Source organism: Carassius carassius, chromosome 34 (genome assembly GCF_963082965.1).
Source record: "Carassius carassius chromosome 34, fCarCar2.1, whole genome shotgun sequence".
Taxonomy (NCBI): Eukaryota; Metazoa; Chordata; class Actinopteri; order Cypriniformes; family Cyprinidae; genus Carassius; species Carassius carassius.
The window spans coordinates 26,759,283-26,779,616 of record NC_081788.1 but is presented as its reverse complement, the minus strand read 5'-3'; the positions used below and the strand labels follow the sequence as shown (position 1 = coordinate 26,779,616).

Sequence of the window (20,334 nt, the reverse complement as noted above, 5' to 3'; positions counted from 1 at the left end):
AGTAAAAACTGTAATTATGTGAAATATTATTACTATTTAAAATAGTTTTCTATTTGAATATATTTTAAATGGCAATTTACTGCTATGATGCAAAGTTGTATTTTCAGCATCATTACTCCAGTCTTCAGCATCACATACATCACAATATTTCTGATTATTATCCATGTTGAAACAGTTTTGCTGCTTTACATTTTTGTAGACACTGCAATACTTTTTTTCAGGATTCTCTGATGGATAAAAAGGTCATAAGAAGAGCATTTTTGTAACATTATAAATGTCTTTACTGTCACTTTTGATCAATCTAATGCATCCTTGCTGAATAGAAGTATTCATTTCTTAAAAAACATATACCTTTCGGAACCCCAAACCTTTGTCAAAATGTTCATGTAGTTTTATAACTGTGGACATGTTCCACTAACGCTTTACCACATGCTTCATAATAGTTTTAATCTTTCAAGCTTTTCAAATCTAACAAACTTGTAAAGTGGGTTTGTTCTGTCTTTCTTTAAAATAAACGCACATGATTTTATGTTTTCTATACAGTGGATTGAGATTCCGACATCATGTGTGACTTAAGCATCCAAATATTTTTAGGGCAACATGTTTTTTTCATGCATCTACATCTGTTAAGTTTTCAAGCATGTTTTTACTGAGTATGTTTACACATGGCTGGGCAGCTGGGAGTGTTTTGTACAACATGATTCCCGTCACACCATGCTGGGTAAGATGGCAGCTGGTGGGTGGCATGGGTAGGGCAGGCTGGGCGTGGAAGGCAGCGGTGGGCGGCAGTGAATGGGATGAGTGGCTGTAGACGCCCAGAGCTCCTGGACTCTGAGAATACAAGTCAAAATGCTGATCAGATGCAGGATTCTTTGAAAAATACAGATTCTCCTCTGTGGCGCTAAACTTCTTCCCTTTCCTGTTCTTGCTAGACATCTTACGGTTGCGCGTCTGGATGCCTTCCTTCTTCATAGTGAGCGGTCTGTTCACCTGATGAGAAGGATTGAAGTATTAGATGCAGAACTAGAGTTAGAGCTACTGTGTGTAATTTCCAGCCAAATGGAGTTGTATAAATTATGATCATCTGGAAGAAATTTGACAAAACTACTTTACGGTGTAGAGTTAGTCAGAAGCTCACTGAAAGTGTTGCAGAGCTACAGGGAGGAAATGACTATGAATGATTTGTTTTTGTTTTGCTCGCAATACACAGAACGAATTCATGCAAATCAGGTAACGGCACAAATGCAGGCAAACATTTGGTGCTGGATGCAATTTGGATGCTGCGATTCCCACTTGTGAGTGACACAACTTTACAGTGAATGAGACCACAGATTTTTACATGCATCAGCTTTTACTCAATTAACCCAATACAATTTGTACATTTGAATAAAAAAGTAAAGTGAAATGAGTGAAGGTGCTCACATTGTGAAGCTTGAAATAGAGTCCGCAAGCGTTACACACGGGCTCTCCGCTGGTGTTGCGTCTCCACAGCGTGGTGGTGCTGGTCTGACAGTTCGCACATTGAGTTCCTGTTCGCTTACTGATGACCTAAAGAGAGAAATATCAAATAGCAGAAAGTCTATAAATCAAAACAGTAAGACTTGTTTTTTTTTCTAAAGAAATGAATACTTTTATTCAGCAGAGACACATTAAATTGTTCAAAAGTGACAGTAAAGGCATTTATAATACTGCAAAAGATATTTGAAATAAATGCTGTACTTTTGAACTCCCTTCCACAAAAACAATAAGCAGCACAACAGCGAATCAGCATATTAGAATGATTTCTGAAGGATCATGTGACACTGAAGACTGGAGTAATGGTGCTGAAAATACAGCTTAACTATCACAGGAATAAATTACATTTTAAAATACATTCAAATTGTAATAATATTTCACAGTTTTTACAGTATTTTTGATCAAATAAATCTTTTTTTTTTTTTAAGTTAATTCTGTAAATCAGTGAATTGAGCATAAGTGAGGTGTACCAGTCTCTTTTTGGGTCGGATGAGGGGTCTGTTCTGTCTATTCATCTTGTGGTACAGACCGCAGGCATTGCAGAGGTAGTGTCCCGTTCCATCACGCCGCCACAGAGGGGATGCAGTGGCCCCACAGTTCACACACTCACGTGGCTCTGTCGCCACAAAAGATCAGAAATAATGTTTACATTGCACATCATTGCCCGGCTTTATCAGAAATACACAAAGAAAAAATAAAGATTTCAATTAGAGCATTTACAGGCCGATGTCCTACTTTTATTTTGTTTGTTAGAAAACCATTTATGTTCATTTATGATTTTTAAACAATTCAGAAACCAATGTACTGATTGAGTAACATCAAAGAACCATGTAGTAACTGAACCACAAAGAACCACTGCAGAACATTCTAATTTAATCTTTTTTGTTTTTACATTTTGACAGTAAAATATAAAGGTAAATACTGGGGTAAAAACCTGTTAGTTGGTTAACAATAAGTTCCCTTATTTTACAGTATACTGTGAAACTGTATCTAAGGGACTTTTCTAAAATACTGTTTAATTTACAGTTTTCATCTTATAATTTACAGTTAAAAACTGTAAGCTTACATTCCCAGAATTCCCTGTGTGACAATTCATTCATCTTAGTTCATTAGGGCACAATGCTACATCTTATGTTAATTCATATTTATTGCATTATTTTAGTGTCATATGTATTAGTTTTTACCTCAGCTTATGGAAAAGATACTTGCAAGATAGTTTATTTTTAAGGTAAAAAAACTGATTTGAGTCATTTTAAATAAAAATGGTTTTACTAAAATACTTTTTTTTTTAATTTAACTATGAAAAATGTTGGGATTTAAATATTGTAATTGTTCTACACTGTGTTGTTTGTTTGGATACTATAATAAAATGTATTAAAAATAGAATAACAATAAAAAGACCAGAATGGCTCGAGTTAATGGATCGCCCCATGAAGGGTTGGACTCTAGAACATTCTTAAATCAAGATACATTTAATTGAGAAGCAAAATTACACAAAATATTTAGCCATTTTCCATAAATAAATAAATTTTAAAAAAAAATTGAAATATTATACTTCCTCACCTAAAGGAGAGAGTTTCATCTTGCTGCATAATTTGGGTGAGAAGGACGAGGGTGTGTAGAGAAGTGAACTGTTGTAGTTCTCTGTGAAGCTCCCATAGGGACTGTAGTGGCTCAGTGACTGCGAGTGTGTTTTTGAGGAGTGTGTCTGCGCATACACACTGGTCAATGAGGGGGAAAACACACCGCCAAACGCTTCCCCACCTCCAGGAGGACTCAGCCTCTGTCCTTTCATGCTCTCCTGCACAATAAGGGTGTCCTTTTGGTCCTGGATAAGGGAGGGAAGGGCAGAACGAGGCGCTCTGGCAGAGGAGAGAGGCGTGGAGCCGTGGAAGGATGAGGAAAACGCACTGCTGTGCCAGGATGATGGGGAGGATGGGAAGAGGTTGGTTAGAGATGGGCCGTTCGAACTTTCCAGCCAGGACAGGTTTCCCAGGAATGGAGAAGAGTAAACGGGATATACTGAGAGAGAGAAGGAGGAAGGAAGGAAGCTTTAAAGAAAGAAACTTAAATTGGGGAAGTCTGTTAATGAAGCTCCAATGGGTGACTTAAGTAAAAAGATCATGTTAATAGCACCAAAGAGACACTGTGATATGTATGGAAGTCTGTTTCTGCCACTAAATAGAAAATAAAACAAGGTAATTGTACTTTTTATCTCTAAATTCTGACTTGTTGTCAGATATGAACTCGCAATTCTGAGAAAAAAGTCAGAATTGTGAGATAAAAAGTCGTTACCTTGTTTTATTTTCTATTCAGTGACAGAAAAAAGCTTCCATAGATATGAGAAAGTATTTGGACATAAAAAGTATTTTTTTTTACTTGTGTAAAAATGCTAAATTAAAAAAGAAAAAAATCTTACAATTGTTAATGCTTATAATTTAATTTAGATCTTCAAAGCACAAATCCTGACTCTTTCCTCTTTCCTCTTATTGAGTAGTTAAGACTTTTATTCAAATTTTAGTCAACTTTTATTCATAACAGCCAATGACATTTAGGAGATTTGCCTTGTGAAGAGACACAACACTATGGAAGCCATTTCCACCAATGAATAAATTCTTTTTAAACGTTATCGCAACCTTTCACCTCACAATTCAGGTTTTTTTTTTTACAGAATTGTGAGATATAAACTCGCAATTGCGAGTCCAATTCAACATCTCAACAAATTAGAATACTTCATAAGACCAATAAAAAAAATAAAACTTTTTAGTGAATTGTTGGCCTTCTGGAAAGTATGTTCATTTACTGTACACATACTCAATACTTGGTAGGGGCTCTTTTTGCTTTAATCACTGCCTCAATTCAGCGTGGCATGGAGGTGATCAGTTTGTGGCACTGCTGAGGTGGTTTGGAAGCCCAGGTTCTTTGACAGTGGCCTTCAGCTCATCTACAAATCCTGCTGGAAAATCAAATCAGCATCTTCAAAAAGCTGGTCAGCAGAAGGAAGCATGAAGTACTCCAAAATTTCTTGGTAAACAGGTGCATTGATTTTGGTTTTCAAAAAACACAATGGACTAACACCGGCAGATGACATTGCACCCCAAATCATCACAGACTGCGGAAACTTAACACTGGACTTCAAGCAACTTGGGCTATGAGCTTCTCCACCCTTCCGCCAGACTCTAGGACCTTGGTTTCCAAATGAAATACAAAACTTGATCTCAACTGAAAAGAAGACTTTGGACCACTGGGCAACAGTCCAGTTCTTCTTCTCCTTAGCCCAAGTAAGACTCTGATGTTGTGTGTGGTTCAGCTAATTCCTTGACACTTCTGTGTGTGGTGGCTCTTGATGCCTTGACCCGAGCCTCAGTCCATTCCTTGTGAAGTTCACTCAAATTCTTGAATCAATTTTCCTTGACAATCCTCATAAGGCTGCAGTTCTCTCGGTTGGTTGTACATCTTTTTCTTCCACACTTTTTCCTTCAAATCAACTTTGAATACAGCACTCTGTTAACAGCCAGCTTCTTTGGCAATTAATTAATGTATGTGGCTTACCCTCCTTGTAAAAGGTGTCAATAGCTGCTTTTCCACTTTCGGACCAGTGCGAGACAGTGCTTTAAATGGGCCAGGCAGGGCTAATAGCCTCGGACCTGTAGCACCAAGGCCAAAATAGCGCTGCATTTCCAGTCGGGCCAGAAGCTCTGCTGTGTTACACTAAAACCCACCCTTTACACGCCCCTCTAGAACAACATCACGCAACCCCATTGTTTCACCAACAAAGAGAAGAAATAAGTCACTGGAACTAGCACGATCAAAAAACAACATGATAAAAGCGGACGTTTGTTTGCATGCTTTGTTAATATTTAAATCCAAAAGCATCAAAGTTTTTTTATAATAAGTGATACATTGATCATAATGAATTAATTTATCCGGATTTAAAATTAGTCACATAGAAATAAAGCGTTATGAACAGCCTGCTATTCAGTCGAGTCTGTTTCTGTTTATTTGTAGTCACAGTATATAGGCTACATCACATTTAGAAAGAATGATCATTTCTATATTTTTATAAAAGCTCCCGAAAAAAAATTATTATATTTTTATGACATAGGCTACAAGGAGCTAAACTCTCGAGATGAGACTTGCGACAGATAAAATATGTTGCTAAATAATTACACAATTGTGATAGAGAATAAGAAGCTGCTGTCTGATTTCTAAAAGTAGTCGTATTTACCATGTTTAATATGGTAACGTTAATGGTAAATACACAATTGTGATAGAGAATAAAAAGCTGCTGTCTGATATCTTAAAGTAGTCGCATTTTCATGTTCATATTGTCGAACGTTCATTCCAAATTATCTTATCAAAGAATCGCCCTTGAGCGCTTTGGCTCATGGGAAGGGCTTGCAACCCCATGATAAACTGATCTGGATTCCAGAAGCAGAGAAAGCATTTAAGAATATACTATTGCTACAAACATCACCAACACTGGGACTCCCAGACCCAGAGAGAAATTTTGTACAAACTGTTGATGAGAGAATGGGTTTCTGACTTCTGTTCTGTTACAGGATCATGGGGGAGACCTGTGGCCTATTTTTCAAGTAAGCTCGATCCGGTAGCAGCAGGCATGCAAACATGCCTGAGAGCTGTTGCATCTGCAGAAAAAAAGCTATTTTAGCTTCAAGAGAAATTGTGGGGTAGTCTGATGTGACCTTACTCGTGCCACACATGGTCTTTGTGATCCTGTTGGAACAGAAAACATCCCATTTGTCAATGGCCAGGTGGCTCAGGTACAGTGCAATTCTATTAGAAATGCCAAACATCACAATTAAAAGATGCACAGTGTTAAATCCAGCTACACTGCTCCCTACGAAGCAGGATGGGAAAGCACATGATTGTGTTGCCACACTTGAACAGGTCTGTCCACCAAGACCAGATTTTAAAAGAAACCCCCTTAGAAAATGCTGACTTAATTCTATTCATTGATGGTTCAGCATCTAGAGACCCAAATAATTGGCAATAACAGAGCAAGCTAAGCCGTAACCACTGCATATGCAACAATAAGGTCTGGAGCGCTCCCTGCGCATTGCTCTGCGCAAGCGACTGAATTGGTAGCATTGACGGAGGCTTGTAAAATTGCTGATGGACAAACAGTTACCATTTTTACAAATTCTTGTTATTCTTTTGGGTTTGTCATGATTTTGGGGCATTGTGGAAGCACAGGAAATTTATAAAGTCTGATGGTAAGCCTGATTTAAACCATGATAAAATAGCAGCATTGTTAGAAGCATTTTTGCTACCAAAGTCAGTTGATATCTTCAAATGCGTCACACATTCCAAAAGTTATGATTTTTTTGTTTTTAGGTAACAAGTAAGCTGATACCACGACGAAGGACGCAGCGATGAAAACAGAACCTTCTTTTACCTGTGTAACATTTAAAAATGAATAATTTACAATCCCTTCTGATTCTCTTACAGCAATGCAAACTTTTGCCACAGCAGAGGAGAAGAAACAATGGGTGAAGGCCGAGTGCAAAGTACTGAAGACAGACCATGTCTGCCAAAACACTTTTTCCACACTATGCAAAACTTGTACATGGCCTAGATCACATGAGTTAAGGGGGAATGAATGATTTGCTAAATCAATATTGGTTCACAAAGGGATTCACTTTCTTTGTGATATTGTCAATCATGCATGATCTGTGCCACAAGCAAAGTGGACAGAGGGCAAATGATGCCTCAAGCGGCACACCCACTTCCAAATTAGCAATTTGATAATATAATGTACAATTGAAAGCAAAATTGATAATGCAAATGAAACCATCAGTCAGATGTGACATTAAAGAACAAATTAATGAAGTGTTGTGAGCAAACAGGACTGTCTTTGGTAAAAGCACTCCCCATTGTGTTAATGTATATGAGAATGAGGAAAAAGAACAAAGTCTAACTTGAGTCCATTTGAAATTTTGTTTGGCATGCTAACTTCCAGTGGAGTAGGAGCAGAACCACAACCACTGTCCTCTACAGCCTTGTGTGAAGAAAACATGATAAATTATTGTCAAAAGTTGTCTCTTGTTCTCTCTCAGATATCTTAGCGGGTAAAGGATGCTCTGCCCAAGCCAGAGGAAGGAGTCTTGCATGGTATCAGGTCTTGCTGATAAAACATAGAGGTAAAAGTGGCAGAGAGAGCTACGAGGTTACACGCAAGTCACTGCAGGTTCGAGCGCCACCAGAGGGCTACAGCTCAGTAATGTTATTGACCAGATGCCCCGTGCCAAGGGGGACGTCTGGATGACTTAGGTGAACAAACATACAGTGGTGTATGGGAGCTGAACACGCAGCAACATCACTGTGTGGGAGTGATCTGAGGTCAGTTTGGGCCAACGGATGACAGCGAGGGACTTGAGCTGTTAGGAAACATACCATCCGACCACTGCAGCGAAACTACACAACCAGCTCGACAGGAGGGAACACAGGCTGTGGAACGGAGCTGAGAAGTTCTTCCATGCTGTAATTCAGGCGCTTGGGGTCAGCCTTCTTCAAATTTAAGTCAAAATCGCAAGGTATGAACTGATACGTTTCCTGAACACTACTAAGGTGATGTGGGAAGGCATCAAGAAGAAACTAAGAGGACTGAGGCTGACTGCACTGCAAGACTGACTTGTTCTGGAGAATATATTGGGTTAATTGCCATCTCAGCACTGGCCATGATTTTATTTTTGCTGTGTATGTGGCCTTGTGTAGTGGGAATGATTAGAAGAGCTGTAAATTCAATCATGAAATCTTTAGTAACGTATCAGAGTAATGTACAATGTCTTGAAAATTATGAAGACAATGAGATGCTAAAATCTGACACCTGCAGCAGCTCTACAGAAGAAGAGTAGTTAGTAAGCATTACGTGCTGTAGAATAAAGAGGGTCTAAAGCAGGTCATTGTCTGTGTTACGAGATGATCCAACTGGAAGGAAAGTTAAGAAAGTTTTTTCTGTTTGAATATCAGACTAAGATTTTAACATATAATCAAATATAAGAGTTATTGTTTTCTTTATAGCTTGCTTATATGTTAGGAATGACTATGTTCCATAAACAACAATGCAAATGCTTTTTTTCGCCCTTATGGTGTAATGGTGTTTTAAATCTTGAATTTACATGATTGATGTAAACTATAAGGGGAATGTGTTCACAAATGTATCTACATTTAATCAATATAAGTTATCAATAATGATCATGACATTTTTAGTTTTGTTAATTTGGCATTGATTGCATTCATCTCATTTAAGCATCTTTTAAACATACAATGAATAAGGTAGCAAATTTAGTCTATAGGGATATTGAGTTATTTTATGTAACTTGTACACGTAACTGCTTTAGGTTGAAAAACAACATTTATGGGGAAACTGTGTACCAGGGACAGGCAGTTTTGTGAGTGACCAGACATCTTCCATGTAATGTGCATGAGATGTGCATGTGTTATGGGGTGATGTGCACTGAGCAACATGATTGGCTCAAAGGTCCTAATCTGTCCTTCAATGTATCTTTTTACATACTATAAAAAGTGGGCTGTGAGTCTGTGTGCACACATCTCTTTGCACACAGACTCAAGCTGTGTGTAAACCAGATCATTCTCTGCAGAGAATTAAAGCAATACAAAGACAAAACTCTGTTTGATTTTTTCATTCTCAGTCTCTACAAATTGTTATTGAATTAGAATTTCCATGACACCATTTTGAAGGCTCAGGAAACCTTTGCAGGTGTTTTGAGTTGATTAGCTGATTGGCATGTCACCATATTCTAATTTGGTGAGATCGTGAATTGGTGGGTTTTTGTTAACTGTGAGCCAAAATCATCACAAATAAAAGGATCAAAGACTTAAACTACTTTAGTCTATGTGCATTGACTTTATTTAATACACAAGTTTCACAATTTGAGTTGAACTACTGATATAAACTTTCCACAACATTCTAATTTATTGAGATGCACCTGTATGTTCTCAGAATTGCAAATGTTAATTTATATCTCACAGTTCTGACTTTATTTCTCAGAAATGCGAGTTTATATCTCACAATTATGACTTTCTAAATCGCTATTGCAAATTTGTATCACGCAATTATGAAAATAATTTCAGAAACGGGCTTCTTTAACAATACATTTGAAATATAACCATTGCTGAAGACGTCAAAATAGCTAGATAGTCCCATACTTTCACTTACATATGGTTTCTCTGTACTAGTATAGGCTTTTTTCTTTATAGGACAATACAGTACATTTTGGACATGTTAATACTATGGCACTGTTCTTAAAGTGGCAAAAAATGTAATAGCATATGAATATGGTAATTGTTCGGTACAGTACACACTGCTATTTGATTAAATAAACGCAGCCTCTGTGAGCAGAAGAGGCTTCTTTCACCTCAAACTTGTGTATGGTAGGTAATGTATTTCAAATACCATGTGACACTGCCATAATATGTCTTGACAGTGTGCTGTGTCCTGTACATGCAGCACTTACCTGAGCTGGTTTGAAAAGCTCCAGATGGACGACCATTGACAGGGCTGCTGAATAAAGAGGGCAGGCTGCTGTGATCGGCATCGGTGTAGGGGTACACTGAACCCTCCTCAGTGTGGACCATATAGCTGGAGTCAGGTGGGTAAGTGGGCATCACTTCTGATGATACCATGGAGGAGGAAACCCAGCGAGCTTGTTCAGCGGAGGTCTCCATGTCTGTCAGGATCTCCTTTTGTACTGTGTGAATAAGGAAATTTAATGCACATGGAAAATGTCACATTATATATATATATATATATATATATATATATATATATATATATATATATATATATTTCACCCTGAAGTAGCATGTTAAAGTGTAGTGCAATGACAGAAAACCTCCTAATTATGCATATTTCTGTTAGTAAGAACAAGAAGATTTTTTTCTATTGAGTGTATCAGTTACAATCAAAGCTATTATTTAATTATTTCAATAACTGCAATAGAATATCTTCAGTTGAAAGCTGAGCCGTATACAAATACATTTCACAAATACATTCTAAGTATGTTTGGAAATCAATCTGCAATCGTAATAACTTTTAAGAATATTTACATTTCAAATGACATTTAACACAAAACCCATAATTTTACATAGCAAACAACCCCTTAAGCACATATCTTACAATAAATGATACTGATTTGAAGAGAACAAGACAAATCACAACAGCAGTGACAGTGTCACCTGTCTATTAACAGAAATTACACTTGGAATCAAATTACTCTAAAAGCAAGATAAGCATCGCTTGCATTGTTTGATTTGCTTATGCAGCTGTAGATATGGTAATGTAGATCTGATTGTAAAGTGGCATACCTGAGCTTATCAGTTTGGTCTTCAGGACAGGTGTCTGTGACAAAAATGAGCACCGCTGATGGTCAGAACTGTATGAAGATGTGAAGATTTCTGTGCTCTGGCATTGTGGGTGATTGAGGTTAGACATGTGGGGACAGTGGGTGGAGCCACAAACAGGTCAGCTTCAGCAAATGGTGTGTCTCATAAGTTCAAATGCACAAAAAAGTCTGGAAATATGCCACATCAGTCTACACTGCAAATGAGAATTACAAATATGCAAAGCCAACATAGAGTATAAAGACCAACATCTAATTCTCAGATCTGCTAAAACACAGAAAGGTTTCTATGTGGAAGTTGAACCTAATTCATCAAGAACATTTGAGTAAATTCTCAAATATAAGCTTTAAACTATTTTACAATTATACTTAAAGTATAAGGCATATAAAACTCAATTTAAAGAAATAACCAAACTTAAAATATGAAAATAATCGAATCACATCTACATCACTCACCCCAATGCCATTCCAAACCTGTTTGACTTTCTTTTGTGGAGCACAAAAGAAGAAATTTGGTCTCCATTGGCTTTCACTGTATGGACAAGAAATTTCTAAATATATTTTGTGTTCCACAGAAGAAAGAAAAACAAAAAGGTTTGGAACAATGTAAGAATGAGCAAATAATGACAGTATTTCTTTTTGCATGAACTATCCCTTTAACTAAACTTGCTATAAATTCTATCAATTCTAACCATCGTAAAACATAAATAAAAATTTTGATAGAAGCCAAACCACCAGTGGAACAAAAGGGAAAGTGGAGCCAATAAAAGATGCAAAGCGCAGCTTAATATGTAACACAAGAGGACAGTTGAGCTGATTACACTAATGCAAATAGAGACAAATGCTGCAATCGTTCTAAAGATGTCCAGCTTCACATGCACACAGAGCAAGGCTGTGGAAGTCATTTGTTAATCAAAGCGTACCGTTTTCTTTCCTTTTGTTTGTTCAGTCTGAAGGGAAATTAGAGCAGTCAATGATGCTGTGTGTTAGAGTGTCTGTCATTTAGCTCAAAAAATGTAAAGTATAACAGACTTCAACAGAATAAAAAGTCCTGGTCTGGAGGTTGTTTGCCTGAAATATAGTGTCCATGTTAATTTAACAGATTCACTGAAGTTACACTATATACTTCCACCTTTGATGGAGAAGTTGTGTGATGTATTTTCACAAGAGATTCACAACTATGACTGCGTTAGTGATTAAAGTAATAAAGTTATAAAGTAATAATGTAATGTAAAAACTGATATAAAACAGAACTGCTTTGCACACTATTAATAGAAACTAGTTGTTTGCATGTTGAGTGATAAGACTAGCTTCCTTCACAGCTTTTCAACAATGTAATGATCATTTGAAAGGTAGAATCTTTCCCTATGGTTATTAATTATATAACAGGGGATGTACACTACTGTTCAAAAGTTTTAATGTTTATAAATATTTATTTTCTGCTCACCAAAGCTGCAGTAAAATTGTAAAATGTTATTAATATTTTGGATAACCGTTTTCTATTTGAACAATTTTAAAATGTAATTTATTCCTGTGATGCAAAGCTGAATTTTCCAGCATCATTACTCCAGACTTTAGTGTCAAACGATCCTTCAGAAATCATTCTGATATGCTGATTTGCTGCTGTGCTGCTTATTGTTTTTGTGGAAGTGATTTCGAAATAAAGGCATTTATTGCAAATATCTTTTGCAGTATTATAAATTTATTTACTGTCACTTTTGATCAATTTCTTTTAATTAGCAATGTTGAAAACAGTTGTGGTGCTTTATATTACACTTATTTCAGTTAACAACAGCATTTATCTAAAAACATTATAATAATAATCTTTTGTAACATTATAAATGTCTTCACTGTCACTTTTGATAAATTTAATGCACCCTTACTGAAGAAAACAAAAACAAAACTGGTGCATAAAACTTACTGGGAAGAGTGTTGACACTTAACTGCATGCGTCGTGACCAAACCTGTTCTGGTGCATCACTGTATAAAGTTACGGCTAACTGAATAAAACCAAAATCAGTTAATTTCCACTGACTGGTGAAAAATGATAAGGTTAATGGTTGTTTGGCAGAAAGGAAGACTCGTGGGGACTCGCTTTTTTTCCATTGGCATTTTACAATCCCACTGAAGTGGAGTAAGTTAAACAGCTTTAGATGATATCAAGTCAAATAGGCTACTACTCGAGCATGTGTACTGTAGCATGTAAAATGAAACGGAAATATTTATATACAAATACAACGAGACATGCCGTTTGAAAGTTCACCAATAGTCTATTCAGTAAAACTGAACATTATACAGCATATTCCTTTTTAATACAGCATTACAATAAATAATCTGAACATTTATTTAGTTTTTCATTCTCAAGAAATGACAAACCATACTTTTGTAAGTGACATGTTTTGACTCTTTGTCATAATTATAATACTAATAATTTTGCATTTTTATTCCATAATTGATTTTCTCTTGAAAATATTTGATGATATTTAAACACATAAATCTAGACATGCCATTTGAGAGTTTACTAAAAGTATGCTCAGGAAAACTGAAACATTATATAACCTATTTCTTTCTTACCATCTAATAATTTTTTTTTTTCTTCAAATTTTTTTTACTTTTGCACTTCCTGGTGTAAAACGAAGTACAAAGCCCTACATTTCTGCTTATACCGCTATCACAAACAACTCTGCGCATGTCTCTGGATCAGACTGGGGTCCACCAAGCTCTCGTGTAAAGGTCGATCCACTGGGAATTCATAAGGGGGTTGCATGCGCTGTCTGGAGTGCTTTCCACGCTGAGGGATGGGCAGCTCTGAGTGATGAGCCGGGAGAGGGTCTGTGAAGAAATACGGATGGAGCAAAGCCTGATGGGAGAGACGGGGCACAATGAGTGTCAGTGGAGTTGCATGACTAAATGAATCTGTACAGAACTTAAAATGTGCACCTGTCTAGCACTGATCCTCTGTTTGGAGGGATAGACAAGGAACTTCTTCAGAAGGTCCACAGCTTGTGGTGAAGTGTCAGGCACGATCTCCTCCAACGGAATGGGGGGGTTTTCTTTAAAAGTGATTTTATTGTAGTCTGGTAGTTCTGTTATTTCCTAGATTAGATCGACAAGACATAGGCAAAACAATGAGCCCACAGTTCACCCATTGTGTGTCAAGTTGTTCTAAACTGTAATGATGAACGGGAATAGTGAATGCAAATGAGAGCTGACTGGCCAAACTTTCTGGTTGGGAGTTCCCAGCACTCGTAACACACAGCACAACTGCTCAATGTCATTCTCTCCAGGGAAAAGTGGAGAGTTATTCAACAGCTCCCCAAAAATGCAGCCCACTGCCCTGAAACAAGCCAGAAGGGACACAAGACACACCAGCTGAGCGTTGAATGAGCACTACAGCCATCTAGTGGACACTCGAGGAAAGAGACAGTTAAGTAGGGATTCAAATATTGGCCTTAAATTTATTGTTCTATGAAATCTGACATTTAGTCACGTTTTAGTTTGAGTTCATTATTTTGGTGTAACTCATCTCATTAAATTTAATAACAAAGACACAAATGTAAACTATACATTTTACATCTACAGATTTAAGAATTGCATAATTCGTTGGATATTTTTAAAGTAATTATAATTATTTATCAATGGATAGAAACAGATATAAATTTAAAACAGAAAAAACATGCCGATGCATTTTAGCTTCCTTATCAGTTGCATTTCAAACAAGAATATCTTTTTAAATATAGGATATTTCCTATATTCCACAATTTCTTACCAGAGATCAACTCCTTCATCATATTTCCGGGCACCATACAAAAGTTCAGGTGCTCTGTACCATCTGAAACACAGCACATTAAATCTTTTTAGCCATTTAATCTATGCTTTAGCTGAAGCTCACCACTAGGACCAGTGTAGCTCAATGCTGGCTTGACCGAAGCTTTAAGTAAACTATCACCTGGTGGCCACCTGGTGACTGTACAGACGATCTCCTTCATTGGAAAAGAGCCGGGCCAGACCGAAGTCAGCGATCTTTAGGTGACCCGTCGAGCTGATTAAAAGGTTTGCAGGCTTTAGGTCCTTCACACAAAAACATGTAAAGCACATTAATAGGACAGATCACAGTGAAGGACAAATGTAGTGACATGAGGAACACAGTCTCACCCGGTGCATGATGGAGTTCTCGTGGCAGAAAGCCACTCCTTTCATCAGCATCATCATGTAACCTTTGACCTGGGATGCGGTGAGAGGACGCTGGGAGTTCCTAATGACTTCTGACAGATCGGACAACATGTACTCGAACACCAGCACAAAGCCTGTGCCGTGGGGGAAGACGTCCTTCAGCTTCACCACCTATAAAGATGATCGAAACACAACTAAAAATACATCTAGATCAAATGAGGAAAATATAAATAATATAAATAATAAGGATTCCAGGTTATCAAAATCAATATATCGCATCAAAGCCACGTTTCTCATAATTTCTGCCACATAAAAAAAAAAAAAAAAAACTTGCTTTGGTAAAGCATAATGATAAGCACTAATGTTCTGATTTTTGGCATAATTTTGACATATGTCATAACTTTGAATTCAAACTCATAAATGACAGTCATGATTTAGACTTCTCATGATTGTCTTCGTCTCATACATGACTATGTCATAACATCATCCTTTCATCTCATAATTTTAACTGTTTTTCATAATTTTGACTTTCTTCCCATAAATAATTTTTAATATGTTAAATGTTTTATTTCATATAAATTATTTAGTATGTCAATTTTGCCTTTTCATCATCATCAGTGTTGCTGTAGCTCAATTGGTAGAGCAGTGTGCTATCAAGCGTAGGGTTGGGGGTTCGATTCCTCGGGAACACATGATAGGTAAAAATTGATAGCCTGAATGTAAGTACTGTAAGTTGCTTTGGATAAAAGCGTCTGCCAAATGCATAAATTTTATTTTGATACATTTCTGCCATGGGTTTGGAATACATTATTTAGACTTCTCATCTCATAAATATGACTTAGTATGTCATAACCTTGACTCTTCATCTCATAATTATGACTTCTTGTCATCACTTCGACTTTCATTTTATAAATTTCTGCCTTGACTTAACGTTACTATGTCATAACTTCAATTTTTCATCTCAGAATTATGACTTTTTATGTCATCATTTTTACTTTATCTCTTAATTTTGCCTTTTTATGTCATAATTTCCATTTCCCATTTTTAACTTTTTCTCATAATTATTGGTTTCCTTTTTTTATCAAATAATCTTGCCTTTACATCATATTTTTGATGTAGTATTGCCTAACTTTTTTTTTTTTTTATGTGGCTTAGATGGGCTTCCACATTCATATTCATGAGTGAGTTGTAAGTTCAAAGCAGAAGAGATGTATCTTTACTACACAGGTCTTCAGGGATCAGTTTCTCTCACATGTTGGTTGTCCTCGATCTCTTGCAGGGCTTTGATTTCTCGAAGGGCCTGGTTCGGGATACCATCTTCAAGTCTTCTCAGAGCTACTTTTTTCAAAGCCACCGTCTCTCCTGTCTGAACAGAAACAGGTCTTCAGCTTTTGTAAACTATTGTCATATACACAGGGTCAATAGAAGATATCCAGAGAACAGTCAAGTGTTACCTCGATGTGTTTGGCTTTGAACACAATTCCGTGAGCTCCTTCTCCAATCCTTCCCAGAATACTGTACTGATCCATTATACTAATACTACACAGCTAGCGGAGCAGAAACGTGTCTTTGTTTCCCACTCACGCACTGGCAAGTGTTCAGAAAAGTAACAGTGCAAAACAAAACAAAATATTAAAATAAAACTGAAGGAAAACAATCGCTAGCAGGACGATAGTCTCGAAGAGATCATCTCCGCTGCAGCGAGCGAATAGCAATTGCCATGGAGACCGTTTCTGTACGGCAAGCGAATGAAGACAAAAGTCTTTTTAAAACGACCACGTACTGATTTATTCTAGTCAACCATATAAATAAAAACGAACAATTTTTTTCTAACAAATATGGAAAGATAATTTTACCTAATATTTTAATTATTATCAATATAATTTTAGTTTATTTCCCCAATGGCTCTGGTATAAACAAAGATCTGTCAGGTGGAAACTGTTACTTTTCTCAGCGCTGTATTGAACGGACAAATCATAATTGATTGCGCTTTGACGCTTTTATCCAAAGCGATTTAACATTGCATTCAGGTTAACAATTTTCCTCTCACTCTCTCTCAGCGATTAGTGAGCTACATTTATGTTAGATACCAGGTTATGGGTAATGTTATCAACCCACGAGTAGAAGCATGTTATCCTGGATATCCTATAACTTAATGGAAAGCTTTTTCCCCATATACATAAGTACATTCGTCATAGATACACACGTGTTTACCGTTTTCTAAATCCATGCTGTACACTTACGAGACAAATAGACTTAACCCTACATGTTAAACATATCAAGTTTTACCTACATTTGAGGGCAAATAAGATACATTTTCGACTCACTTGTAGGATTTCAAGAAAATATTCATGTTAGGATCCCGAAGCCATGTCTTTTCTTTTTCCTGATACATATAATCAAAAAGACAAGAGCATCAGCAATACAAATGGCAAAAACAAAACGACAAACGAACAGAGACAGATTTCCATTACTTTTATATGTCAAGACACAAAAGCAATCAATAGATGACAACATGTAAAAACATTTTGTTACAGATAATTATATAAAAAAGGCAAAGAGTTTTTCGTTTTAACGTCTTGCTACGTGAAATAACTAATTTACAACAGAGTTCAAACTCTGGCTAAGCCAACAATCCATCTGCAACGACTTCCAACCGCTAGAAACAGGAACAAACTGTTTCTCACTTCCATTCAAAGAAAGATATACTCATCAAAACCTCTACTTAATTTCCACCAATTTAGCATTTACACAGGCCTGCATCCCAAAATAAGTCCAAACGGACTTAAGCAGAGAATGAAAATAGTTCAAACTTTTGCTGCACAGCTTGAGAAGAATCCCAATTCGTATCTACCAACTCACAAAACCAAGCGTATAAAAGTAAAATGAGATTCAGAAAAGTAAATGTACAAGAACTATAGACTAATGACATGGGGGAAATAAAAATAAAAGCATCTTTTTTTCTGTAGTATGCTTCTATAAATGCCAAAAAATAAAAAGCTGGGTGAGGAAATAAAAAAGAAAAGAAAAAGTGGAGAAACCTCAAAAGAGGGTCGGTCATTGATCAGAACAAATACATACATTTTACACTACAGTTCCCAAAATAAAGGTCAAATCATTCATGAACACGGGAAACACTGTGGCATGAGTCTACAGGGATGAGGAGAGGTGTGAGGTTTAAAACTGCGCCCTGAAGCACAAATACATGACAAGGAAAGACCTTTTCTTATTTAAAAAAAATTAATAATAATAATAATAATAATTACAAAAATAAACCACACACAAATAACTCCTGTATCACCATTTACTATTTTTTTTATTTTTTTCCCCTCTCTCTCTCTCTATACAAGATCTAGTTGACGCAATGAAAAAGTAGTATGCTTTTCTTTTTATTCATATACATGGATTGAAGTCCTTTTCGTCTTCAGCGTTGCGGTCCACAAATTGTCCCTTACAGCAAATGTATGAACACACAGTGATGCAAAACAGGCTACCGAACTGGAAGTGAATGAATAATTACAGGTTCTCTGAATGAACAGAGTCTTTTCCCTCAGAAGCATCAAGTGCTGTTCGTTTTCATTTGATTTCAATGCATTTCCCTGCTTCGTTTCGCTGTCCACATTCCCTCCTCTGTATCTCCGTCTCCTTTCAGCACGTGGTTGAAATATAGACTTGGCCAAATAATAAAAACATCAACAAACTGACAAGAGAGTAAAGTTATTTTTCTGTTATCTATTGCTTGTATTGAAATAAGCTTAAGGGAGGAAAACAAGAACAAGTATCTGATAACAGTTATGACTAGACTGAACGCTGTTGGAATATCTTTACACAGAATTGTCAGGAAAAGCAAATGCATGTGCTTCTGAGGAGGAACATTTATGGGTTTTAAAAAAATACAGTTGGTAATAAGGCGTCCATGGCACCAAAATGTCCAGTGATGCGAGCAGATTTCTTTTTCTTTTTTGTGTGCGTTTTTCTATTTTTGACTGCAGTTTCCTTCCATTTTGTTTCATATGATTGAAAGGGGTAATAAGTGGAAGCAGGAAGGTCTTTCAGCAGGAGTTGGAGTTCAGTCATGGTTCAGCTCATAAACAGGGTGGGGTCAGGGGTCATGTGAGCTCACTGGTCAGATCTGGCCTTCTTTTGACCAGTGCCTTTCCTTAAAGGGCAAAGTAATGTCCAGTTTCAGTAAAACACTTTAGGTCTGGTCTACAGGTCTGCATTATTCATTTTGAAAGGTATAAGGGCAACACACTCACATATCAGGGGACGAGACCGGCCTTTTTGCTGCAGGTTTGGCCGCAGAGCCATCTTTACTGGTTTCTGCAAACATTAAAAAAAATAAATAAATAAATAAAACAATTTCATTCCACAGCATAAAGGTGTTCACATTAGAGGTCGACTGATATATCGGTCGGCCAATATATCGGGCCAATATTAGTAATTTTTTTTATATATCGGCATCGGCCGATATACATGTTTAGTAGCGCCAATTTAAAGTCAGGCACGTCGGCGGGCAGCCCCGTGTTATTGGTGCGGTGGATAGTGCTGCTGCCGCATGTGAAGCACCCCAAGCCAAAACTTTTGGAAGATTCAACAGCAGTCCTGGGAGATAAAGGTAGTCAGAGAAGCTCACTCTGTAAATGGGGTGATTGAGGGCTCCGTTACTCCGCCCCGCTCACAGACAGCACCGCGCTCGGAGAGACAGCTGTGAATGACATTTGTTCGGAAGCATGGTTTCATGCAGACAATAGCCAGGTTTCCATCCAACTAATTTGCATTTAGGGATGTCAATATTCGATCATTTCCATGATCGATCGTCGTTTAAATTAGTGATCAATTAATAACCTTTAATGCTGCAAAATGCGTCTGCAGCGGTATTATTATTATGTGCAAAAGCCACTTGGAAAAAAGCTTTCTCAACCGAATTAAAAGGGTTTTAGTCTGAATAAAATGTTAGTAGAATGACTCTAAAATGAATAGATGTGATTATGATCATTTGATAAAATGGAGAGATCGCGCCATATGTTTGAGATCATTTTACTTTGCTGACTGTTTCCCGTTGACTGAGACCGCTGAATGTGCCTCTTTAAATGGTTTCGTGATGCTCGTTGTTGTATATTAAAACGCAATTGCAATGTTTTCAAATGACACTATAGAATAAAAAATTTCATTATCCCAAACGTAACTGTGGCGCTTGTGACTGTGCTGCGCAGTCAATGAACTGCTTTTTTCACATCAAACATTTTATGCAAGGATT

The 20,334-nt window shown here is 37.0% G+C and overlaps 3 protein-coding genes across 4 annotated transcripts in view; all 3 read right to left on the bottom strand.

The window, feature by feature from the left end:
- Positions 1 to 158: 158 nt before the first annotated feature.
- Positions 159 to 11,769, bottom strand: LOC132114906 (erythroid transcription factor-like). The gene is made up of 6 exons (XM_059523302.1): positions 10,867 to 11,769; positions 10,017 to 10,250; positions 3,080 to 3,537; positions 1,986 to 2,141; positions 1,423 to 1,548; positions 159 to 990 (listed from the first exon to the last, which is right to left on the bottom strand). Exons 1-6 carry the CDS (start codon positions 10,991 to 10,993, stop codon positions 610 to 612), a joined length of 1,482 nt encoding a protein of 493 aa, XP_059379285.1. The 5' UTR covers positions 10,994 to 11,769; the 3' UTR covers positions 159 to 609.
- Positions 11,770 to 13,151: 1,382 nt separating this feature from the next.
- On the bottom strand, positions 13,152 to 16,819 carry LOC132114904 (cyclin-dependent kinase 20). Its single transcript, XM_059523300.1, has 8 exons — positions 16,529 to 16,819; positions 16,327 to 16,440; positions 15,057 to 15,245; positions 14,851 to 14,972; positions 14,671 to 14,733; positions 14,115 to 14,238; positions 13,842 to 13,997; positions 13,152 to 13,761 (listed from the first exon to the last, which is right to left on the bottom strand). The coding sequence occupies exons 1-8, from the start codon at positions 16,601 to 16,603 to the stop codon at positions 13,573 to 13,575; spliced, it is 1,032 nt and encodes a 343-aa protein (XP_059379283.1). The 5' UTR covers positions 16,604 to 16,819; the 3' UTR covers positions 13,152 to 13,572.
- Positions 16,820 to 17,534: 715 nt separating this feature from the next.
- Positions 17,535 to 20,334, bottom strand: part of LOC132114903 (host cell factor 1-like) — a 35,099-nt gene continuing 32,299 nt past the window's right edge. For both annotated transcript variants that reach the window (XM_059523298.1, XM_059523299.1), the window contains 2 exons: positions 19,334 to 19,397; positions 17,535 to 19,233 (listed from right to left, as the gene is read on the bottom strand). In XM_059523298.1, coding sequence (XP_059379281.1) covers positions 19,194 to 19,233; positions 19,334 to 19,397 — 104 coding nt within the window. In that variant the 3' untranslated portion in view covers positions 17,535 to 19,193. The remainder of the gene's footprint in view (positions 19,234 to 19,333; positions 19,398 to 20,334) is intronic.

Excerpts from the sequence above, each read along its gene's own strand:
- LOC132114906 (XM_059523302.1), bottom strand. The coding sequence starts at position 10,993 with ATGTCTAACCTCAATCACCCACAATGCCAGAGCACAGAAATCTTCACA. Across the intron at positions 10,251-10,866 it reads GACCAAACTGATAAGCTCAG|TACAAAAGGAGATCCTGACA; the intron begins GTATGCCACTTT and ends TTATTCACACAG. Across the intron at positions 3,538-10,016 it reads AGCTTTTCAAACCAGCTCAG|TATATCCCGTTTACTCTTCT; the intron begins GTAAGTGCTGCA and ends TCTCTCTCTCAG.
- LOC132114904 (XM_059523300.1), bottom strand. The coding sequence starts at position 16,603 with ATGGATCAGTACAGTATTCTGGGAAGGATTGGAGAAGGAGCTCACGGA. Across the intron at positions 16,441-16,528 it reads TCAAAGCCAAACACATCGAG|ACAGGAGAGACGGTGGCTTT; the intron begins GTAACACTTGAC and ends GTTTCTGTTCAG. Across the intron at positions 15,246-16,326 it reads AGATCGAGGACAACCAACAT|GTGGTGAAGCTGAAGGACGT; the intron begins GTGAGAGAAACT and ends TCATCTTTATAG.